Consider the following 10,628-nt stretch of genomic DNA (forward strand, 5'->3'; position numbering starts at 1 on the left):
GAGAGGGGAGCTGGCTCATTAGCATTTAAAGGAACAGGCACTCAAAACAGGTCACTCTGTGGAGGGCTGTTTTAGACAGGGTAAAAAGGGTGCTGTTTTAAATGATCCTTGTGGTATTTTGACCAAAGTATGTTACAGACATTTCATTAAGACCCCAAGGAACCATATCAACTTGTGGTAAAATGGGCATACAATGTCCCTTTTAAGTTTAAGCAATTCGTACATATTTTAACATGCACTAGTTCTGCTCAAGCACTCGATGCTCTCTTCTTCTTTTAGCAACTTTCTCGCTAATCCCACAGTTGTTTACACACTATTCAGATCGTGTTACTTGGCTTAGCAGTTAGCAATGGCTTCTCTCTGTAGTTTAGCTCTTACCGTAATTTGGGGATTGTGTGCCCGTCTTCTCTGCTTCAACTCCTCCACACTGGACCCGCGGCTTTGCTTTCCAACGCACTCATCCTCTCCTCAGGGAAACAGTGTCGTGTTAAATTCAGCAAGTTTTTTACACCGAAAACAGAGTCATTCATGGAACCACGCAAAACAACAGCCGGTAGTTTCTTGTTTGCGGGAGACAGACGCTTCATTCACGAGGCTGTGATTGGACGAGCCCTCTAACATGATGACGTTAATGACTGACATGGCATCTACAGGAATGGACGTATTCATAAGCTGAGTGTAACGTTTTCAGAGTAAAACTTCACATATGACCTTTTCACTTTTGAAACAGCGGTTATAACAGTTTTTAAATTGTACTTCACATTTATATACGATGAGTAGGTGACTGAGGACCAGTTTATTCTTTCTGGTGTTAAGTTAATGTAATTACATGATTCTTGCTGTTCTGGGTTTGTACCCTCATAGTTGAATTCCACTTATTGTAAGAGTGTATTAATGGACTACTGGGAAAGTTTAATAACAACAATAGGTCAATTGAAGTCCAAATGGTGTTTTGGTGTCAGCAGAAAGACTTCTCTTAGAAAACTGTACAGTGGTGCCACTCTCTCCATTCCAACAGATTTTCTTGGATGAGCTTGACAAACATGCAATGTTAACAATGTATCATCAGATGTAGCCTGGAAATTGTATCACTGATTACACTCATTATAGCATACTTACTTATATAAGGCAAATCTATTCAAGCTACAATTTATGATTCTATAATTATACTAAGCCTGAGGTATTTATACGAGAGATTTTCTTAAAAGGGAGTTAGTACCTGTTAGAAAAAGGTGTAACGTCTGCACCACTAAATGAAACTATCCTGATTTGCATTTCTAAAGATCACAGTTTTGTCATTTACATGTAAAAGCCCCCCCATAGACCTAGGAGCAGGGGGGTCAACTGCCAACATTCTCAGGCTTGTAAAACTGCCCGAAACTGGAACCCCACATCAATTCCCGGCAGTTCCTGGCAGTTTTCTGTGCTGCCTGCAGATTCCTGTGAACAGTTGTTAACCTGAACTTCCACAGAAATTTACATGGGCATTAACTGACGCAAATTCTTCATTTCATGCAGTGGTAGCTGCCCCAAACTTGTGGAACAGCTTACCACTCCATATTAGTATTTTTGATATATTACGTATTGCTGTTTTGTTGTTATACCTTTTACTTTTTAAACCACTTTAGTCAACCAAGTTGTTTTAAAAGCTATATAAATAATAAGTTAACATTTACATTATTAACACAAAATTATTATAATTTAAAATAAAAGGCTGGTTTCAACAATTGTAAAACAAAAATATATACAGTTAGATACATGAGGCAAATATATATTGCCATTTCATAAAGAATGATAAAGCTGGGGGTTTTGCGTGACCTGGACCAAGATGGCGGAGTAGCCTAAATGCTCCACACAACCGAACGCAAACTTGATAAAAAAAAACAACAATGTGCCTAAACTTTTGAGTAAACAGAGTGGCTCTGAACATGTCAAAACCATCTGCAGCAAAACAGTGTGCGATTTTCACTAGGACACGCAATACAACTACGAAGACCTACTGCTACTACCGCTCCGACGACGATAGCGACAGAAGCTAGCAACATGACTAGTGTAGCTGATGTGCTAACAGAGTTGAAGTCCCTCCGCTCGGACTATAACCATTGTACGATGTGGTAAACTCAGTTCTGGTGAAAAACATTCACTCTAGAGCGAGTTCATCGCACGCTGGGTCTTGCCAAACCAAAACAGATTCGAGCAGTTCTTATCCGCTTTCTAAAGTACCAGGCGGTGCGGATAGGCATCCTCCACCCTGACTCTAAACACCGGTGCCCCCCAGGGCTGCATGCTCAGTCCTCTCCTGTACTCCCTGTTCACGCATGACTGCGTGGCCACCCACAGCTCCAACACCATCGTTAAGTTTGCTGATGACACGACTGTCATAGCCCTGATCACCGGCGACGATGAGAAGGCCTACAGAGAGGAGGTCAGAGCCCTGACATCTTGGTGCCAGGACAACAACCTCCATCTCAACGTCAGCAAAACGAAGGAGCTGATCGTGGACTACAGGAAGAGACAAGGAGTAGAACACGCCCCCTCTCCATCAACGGGACTACAGTGGAGCGAGTCAGCAGCTTCAGGTTCCTCGGGGTCCACATCAGTGATGACCTGACCTGGACCAACCACACAGACTCCATCAGGAAGACGGCCAGACAGCGGCTCTTCTTCCTCCGCAGGCTGCGGAGGCTCAACATGGATGCCAGGATTCTCTGCAACTTCTACAGGTGCACCATAGAGAGCATCCTGACTGGCTGCATCACTGCCTGGTATGGCAGCTGCACCGCCCTCAACCGTAAGGCTTTACAGAGGGTGGTGAAGTCTGCCCAGCACATCACCAGGACGGAGCTGCCATCCATGGAGGACCTCTACACCCAGCGGTGTAGGAAGAAGGCTGACCAGATCATCAAAGACCCCTATCACACCAGCCAAAAACTGTTTTGCCTGCTGCCATCCGGCCGACGGTACCGCAGCATCCGGGCCCGCACCACCAGGCTCACAGACAGTTTCATCCCCCAGGCCATAAGACTTTTAAACTCCTCCAATCTGCAATAACTCCACTAAACCAGCACCTTAGCAAATTTGCACTATTGCACATAATTACACTATTGTTTTTTCTTTAGGTGTATATATACACTACCGTTCAAAAGTTTGGGGTCACTTAGAAATTTCCTTATTTTTCAAAGAAAAGCACTGTTTTTTTCAATGAAGATAACATTAAATTAATCAGAAATACACTCTATACATTGTTAATGTGGTAAATGACTATTCTAGGTGGAAACGTCTGTTTTTTAATGAAATATCTACATAGGTGTATAGAGGCCCATTTCCAGCAACTATCACTCCAGTGTTCTAATGGTACATTGTGTTTGCTAATCGCCTTAGAAGACTAATGGATGATAGATTAGAAACCCTTGAAAACCCTCGTGCATTATGTTAGCACAGCTGAAAACTGTTTTGCTGGTGAGAGAAGCTATAAAACTGGCCTTCCTTTGAGCTAGTTGAGTATCTGGAGCATCACATTTGTGGGTTCGATTATACTCTCAAAATGGCCAGAAAAGAGAACTTTCATGTGAAACTCGCCAGTCTATTCTTGTTCTTAGAAATTAAGGCTATTCCATGCGAGAAATTGCGAAGAAACTGAAAATTTCCTACAACGGTGTGTACTACTCCTTCAGAGAACAGCACAAAAAACGGCTCTAACCAGAGTAGAAAGAGAAGTGGGAGGCCCCGGTGCACAACTCAGCAAGAAGACAAGTATATTAGAGTCTCTAGTTTGAGAAATAGACGCCTCACAGGTCCTCAACTGGCAGCTTCTTTAAATGGTACCCACAACGCCAGTGTCAACGTCTACAGTGAAGAGGCGACTCCGGGATGCCGGCCTTCTAGGCAGAGTGGCAAAGAAAAAGCCATATCTGAGACTGGCCAATAAAAAAAAAGATTGATATGGGCAAAAGAACACAGACATTGGACAGAGGAAGATTGGAAAAAAGTGTTATGGACAGACGAATCAAAGTTTGAGGTGTTTGGATCACACAGAAGAACATTTGTGAGATGCAGAACAGGTGAAAAGATGCTGGAAGAGTGCCTGACGCCATCTGTCAAGCATGGTGGAGGTAATGTGATGGTCTGCTTTGGTGCTGGTAAAGTGGGAGATTTGTACAAAGTAAAAGGGATTTTAAATAAGGAAGGCTATCACTCCATTTTGCAACGCCATGCCATACCCTGTGGACAGCGCTTGATTGGAGCCAATTTCCTCCTACAACAGGACAATGACCCAAAGCCTCAAATCAAATTATGCTAAACTAGGAAGAAGCAGGCAGCTGGTATGCTGTCTGTAATGGAGTGGCCAGCGCAGTCACCAGATCTCAACCCCATTGAGCTGTTGTGGGAGCAGCTTGACCGTATGGTACGCAAGAAGTGCCCATCAAGCCAATCCAACTTGTGGGAGGTGCTTCAGGAAGCGTGGGGTGAAATTTCTACAGATTACCTCAACAAATTAACAGCTAGAATGCCAAAGGTCTGCAATGCTGTAATTGCTGCAAATGGAGCATTCTTTGACGAAAGCAAAGTTTGAAGAACAAAATTAATATTTAAAATAAAAATCATTATTTCTAACCTTGTCAATGTCTCGACTATATTTTCTATTCATTTTGCAACTCATTTGATAAATAAAAGTGAGTTTTCATGGAAAACACAAAATTGTCTGGGTGACCCCAAACTTTTGAACGGTAGTGTATATTTAGATATATATATTTTATTTTCTATTTTTGATATTCTATTTTATTCTATATTTTTTGCTGTAATATTCTGAGCATTGCGATAAGAGAGCCTGTGACCCAAGCATTGCATTGCCAGCGATTGCTTCATGTAATTGTTGTGCATTGACAATAAACTCTTGAATCTTGAAGGAGAAGGAATTTGTCTATCGCGAAAAAAGGCAGCGAGAAATCAAGCATGACAGGGCCAAGCTTTCTTTCTCTCAGAATTTGTCTGCAGAAACGGTCTGCATTCAACGAGGATTCACTACAGTTGTGAAGCAGTTTGTGGACATGGGATCCTTTCGAGGATTTCAACATAATCCTTGTAAAATGAGAGTGCTGCACAAGGGGAAATTGAATTGGTTCTATAGGAGAAGACGAATAGGGGTTTACATTAAGATAGAAGACATTATGGTTGTTTGGTTATTTGTTGTTGATACCGCAGTTGTTCTTCTTTTCCCGTCCAGTGTGTGATATTTGCATGTACAGTATGTATATGGTTTTAGCAGGATCAACAATAATTATAACCTTATCACTTTACTAAAATATATTATATATGGATAAAACAAAGTCAGTGAATAATTCAGAAATTAAGATTACTTGTTGGAATGTTAGGGGCTTCGAAAATTGACTAAACTGAATCAAGTTATAAATAGGTTGAAACATCTAAGATCAAAAATTGTGTTTTTACAAGAGACCCATTTGATGGAGTCTGATATACCTTGTTTAGAAAAAGATGGCCAGGCCAAGTGATTTATGATTCCTATAATAATTATGCACGAGGTGTTGCCATCCTTGGACACAAGTCAATTCCATTTCAAATCACAAAAATTATTCAAGATCCAAATGGGAGATATATTATTATACAGGGGATCCTTATGTCATGTAAAATTAATTTAATTCATATTTATGGTCCTGACGTGGACACACCACCTTTCTTTGAAATTCTACTGTTGACTGTGTCCACCCTAGAAGGTCTCTGTATTTTAGGAGGGGATCTTAATTGTACTATAGATCCAGCAATGGACCGGCTAACTGGAGTGGACGCCTCACACATACAGACTGGGAAAATACTGACTGAATTCATAAGAGATCTAAGATTGGTCAATGTGTGGATGAAACAAAACCCAAACAAAAAATAATTCTCCTGTCACTCTTCTACTTATAAAACATATTCACGCATTAATTATTTTTTAATATCTGTTGAATTGCTGACGAATGTCAAAAACTGCTGGTATGACAGCGTAGTGATTAGTGTTCATGCAGCTGTGTCAATGGAAATATGTCTAGGTAAATTTGCCCAACATTCTCCAAGATGGAGGTTTCAAGTATACTGGTTACAAGATCCATCCTTTCTTAAATTTATAGAAGCTTGCATAGCTAACTATTTCCAACTAAATACACATGAAACTACCGCCAGTGTAAGATGGGAAGCATTCAAAGCTTATATAAGGGGAGAAATGATTAAGTATACAAGTTCCAAGACCAAACAATACAACGGGAAAATACAAATATTGGAAAAACAAATTAAAACACTAGAATTAGAAATTCATGAGAACAATGACATGGACAAGCAGCAAAGATTTACAGCAATGAGAGCTGATTACAATAAACTGACAACTGACAAAGTTGCTAAAAACCTTTTATGGAACAAACAAACTACGATCAGAGAGAAAAGCCAGGCAAATTACTGGCCTGGCAGGTTAAGAAAATGCAAGCTCAAAGAACAAAAACAGTATAACGACAAAGTCTGGCAATTTAACTGTAGACCTAGTTGAAATTAATGCTGCTTTCAGAGATTTTTATGAATAATTATGCAAGTCAGAATAAGCAGATGCCCAACAACAACAAGATACATTTCTGGACCAACTGCAATTTCAGACTTTATCCGAAGATGAAAAGGAAGTGCTGGACGGAGCATTAACAGTAGAGGATCTTAGTGAGGCTATAAGCAGCATGAACAGTGGGAAAGCACCTGGTCCTGATGGGATACCTATAGAATTTTATAAAACGTTCAAACAGAAACTGGTACAACCTTAATTAGATATGTTTATTGAATCATATAAAATAGGAACTCTTCCACCATCGTTAAGACTAGCTATGATAACTGTAATATTAAAACCTGACAAATTACCAACCAGTTGTTCATCTTTTAGGCCCATTAGTTTAATGTGATGCGATACGAATATATTCTGCAAAGGACTCTCTAAAAGACTAGAACATTGTCTTCCTCAGCTGATCAGTAATGATCAAAATGGCTTTATATTAAAACGACAAGGCTTTCGCAACATAAGGGGAGTTTTAAATGTATTATTTGAGTATAGAAATGCAAAAGATACTGCCATGTTGTCAATTGATGCAAGCCAAGCATTTGACAGAATAGAGTGGAGATACCTTTTTGAGCTGCTTCCCAGATAATGATTAGGTGAAACCTTTCTCAAATGGACTAAATTACTGTATACAAACCCAACTGCAGAAATATTGACTAATAGTATAATTCAGAGGTCTTCAATTTTTGGTTGATTAGACAATTTTTTATATATATATATATTTTTTCAAACCAATTTTTTTCCCACAAATTTAAATGTCTTTAAATAAACATTAACATGAATCCAACATATTGTAGCAAACAGAGTTATCTTTCAGTCAGCAATGCACACATTCAGCGACACAGAGGAGCTCTCTCAAGCTGGGCACCGGTTCACTCACAGCACGAGACTAGCCTAGACCTGTCCCTCCAAGCCTCCTGTACACAAAGAGGAGGACCTCTTAAAATTGTTTATAAAAACACAATTTTATACAATATATATAGTAGGGGGTCCCTGCTCCATCTCTCCATCAGTTTGGGGGTCCTTGGCCTGAAAAACGTTGAAGACCCCTGGTATAATTTCTAAACCTTTTAGCCTACAAAGTTCAACAAACTTGAAGAATAGTATCCCAAATCTGATTACTTTAATTTAAAAGTTTGGCAAATTCTCTGGATATAGAATTAATAAATCTTAATTTATTTATTTTAAGTTTTGTTGCTTCCAAATCAAGAAGATGGCTCAACCCCAAAATAAATACACCAGTTATGACCACATAGGATGGACTTAAGTACCTGGGTGTTAGGATAACCCCAAAACTTAGTGACATTGTTTATATATATATCTATAGGATAACCCCAAAACTTAGTGACATTGTTTATATATATATATTTGTTCATTGATGTTTTGTATTGATATACACTTGAAAATTCAATAAAAATATTGTTTAAAAAAAAAAAGAATGATAAAGCCAGGCAAAACTGTAAGCACAACTACAGCAGCAAAGAAGGTGGAGTATATGTACTTTTGTGAGCAGCGTGTGCTTGTAGAAAAGTGTTATGTTTACAGATGAGGTAACAGATTTATTGTACAGCTGTGTTAATCACACTCACCTCTGTGTCCTGCAGTATGTTGAGATAATCAGTGATAATGACTTTGACATCTTCTTTGACTTCCTGTGAGACAGCCTGTGGCATCTTTAGAGGGACCCCATCCATACTACTCAGTTTACAGAGAGACACAAACACAGAGTTTGATTTTAGACATATATATATATATATATATACACACCGTATGTCATTCATTAATTCACTAGCCATGCTGCTTATGTTGAGGACATTTTTGACCATCCTCACACACTATACTGTATATGCCACTATATATTATGTATATAATTTAATATTATATTATATCTGTACAGGAGAATAGTGCCTGTCTAAATTCCACAGATACTCCATTCTCTCTTTAAGCAGCACCAAAGGTCAGGTTATAGATAAAGGGCCAACCAACAGTACATTGTAGTGTCTACGCTTAGGGACTTTCATATCTAACTCAGATGCTCCAGACAGAGAGACACCAACTTCAACTCTCTTTAACTCTTTTGTGTATTTCACCAGTGGCAAGACGTAAGGACACAATGTGATTTAGTAATGCAAACTAAGGCTTAACTATCCAATAGGATGGGAACACCTACATGTAACATAGAGAGTGACAGCAATTCTAGCCATTCATGGATGTGCTGAGACAAAAGCCATTTTCAGACATGACCTGCTGAGGATCACCTGAGAATTGGGTCCGGACTTTCTCTGAAGACATACACAGGAAGTTATAGGCTGCATCATTTTCATATTACTTCTAGCAGGTTATTGAGATCTTGCTAAATTTAGCCAGATACCTCTTAAAGGGATAGTTCACCAAAAAATGTAAACTCACTCATTATCTACTCACCACTATGCTGATGGAGGGGTGGATGAAGTGTTTGAGTCCACAAAACACTTTTGGAGTTTCAGGGTTAAACAGTGTAGCTGATTAGTGACCTATCTTAAAACAATGTTCATGACCCCGTTTTGAGTTGAATTTAAATGTCGGGGCTTACAGACACTTGGATGACACCACAGGAGCAGTATGGAGGCATGTTGTGTTTTTTCTGTTGTTTTATTACGTCTGAAGAAGGACTCACCATTGACTTCAATTGTATTGGATTCTGCTTTGACAAAGTTTACCCCCGAGACTCCAGGAGTGTTTTGTTGACTCAAACACTTCACCCACCCACCCCATCGGCATAGGGGTGATTAGAAAAGGAGTGAATTTTCATTTTTGGATGAACTATTCCTGTAATTATTTTATTTAAACTTTTAATTGCAATATAGATTTTTTATTAATCATAATGGCATAATCAGCACAAGATTTTTTGGCTCATTGCATTTTCGGCAAAATGCTATTACACTCTTACACTTACATTTACACTTACGCTTCAATAATAAACAGGTGATTCCACAAACTGTCCAGTGTCCAGTTATTACGGTTGGGGTAATAAAATATGGAGAGAAGCACCACCTCTTTTACAGGAATATTTCTCTCCTGCTGAAGTGACTTTTTGTCTCTCTCCACTGCTAACAGTATTAGACAGCAGGTCTACTATACAAATGTACAACATGCAAACAAATATCCACATTCTGTCACAGTCTCACACACAAACTGTCCTTGCTGTCCTACAATCAAATATTTGCCTCAGAAACACCAAAACGCCAACCAGACAGATGGTCCAAGACTTAATGCAGTAAAGAGGACAGATGCTCCATAAGCTGTCTCTGACGTACAAAACACAAACACTTACAGCCATATCATTAATATAGGTAATTGGTTTTGATGTTGAGGTATCTTTTTACATGCTACTTGTTTATATATATATATATATATTTGACGCAATTTATTCATATTCCTTTGTGTTTGTGAAGTACGATACATTCAAATGTAAAGTTCACTCATTAAAAATCATAAGTAAATGGTTACGTTAGTTTTCCTATTTAAACTCTACATTTGCATATTATAGTAAAGAAATGTTAACCTACCTGTGTTTCGTCGAAGCTGTAATGAGACCGTGTATACTCTCAGGTGTTTGTGGGTGTGTGTGAGAAAAGCTTCAGCAAACTGCTGATTAAATTAGAAGAGGTGCTTCATGGAGAACCACCTGGAAAACTAATCCTTGACCTACAGTAAACCCCATCAGCTTATTTATACACACACACACACACACACACACACACACACGTTCAATAAAAGACTGCCCCTAGATAAAACACCACTTTACTGGAAACTATCAATCTATTGTTATTATCAATCTATGTACCTTCCTTCTTATGTTGAAATACTTTAGACAATTGTCACACCTTTCCTTGCATAAAACTGTGTCTTCTAATCAATGTTGTAAATATTGTAATTTTATTGATGTGTTCAGATACACGCAGCATCTATTGCACTTCTGTCCGTCCTGGGAGAGGGATTACTCATGTGGCGCCTCTCTGAGGATTCATAGTTTTTCCTTACACTTATTGAGGGTTAAGGA

The 10,628-nt window shown here is 39.0% G+C and overlaps 1 protein-coding gene across 2 annotated transcripts in view; it reads right to left on the minus strand.

Moving 5' to 3' along the window:
• ubap1lb (ubiquitin associated protein 1-like b) overlaps nt 1-10,219 on the minus strand; it is a 50,206-nt gene extending 39,987 nt beyond the window's left edge. For both annotated transcript variants that reach the window (XM_035163747.1, XM_035163737.1), the window contains exons 1-2: nt 10,135-10,219; nt 8,176-8,281 (exon numbers count right to left, since the gene is read on the minus strand). In XM_035163747.1, coding sequence (XP_035019638.1) covers nt 8,176-8,280 — 105 coding nt within the window. In that variant the 5' untranslated portion in view covers nt 8,281; nt 10,135-10,219. The remainder of the gene's footprint in view (nt 1-8,175; nt 8,282-10,134) is intronic.
• Nucleotides 10,220-10,628: the final 409 nt, after the last annotated feature.

This window comes from Hippoglossus stenolepis, chromosome 1, assembly GCF_022539355.2.
Source record: "Hippoglossus stenolepis isolate QCI-W04-F060 chromosome 1, HSTE1.2, whole genome shotgun sequence".
NCBI classification, from domain to species: domain Eukaryota; kingdom Metazoa; phylum Chordata; class Actinopteri; order Pleuronectiformes; family Pleuronectidae; genus Hippoglossus; species Hippoglossus stenolepis.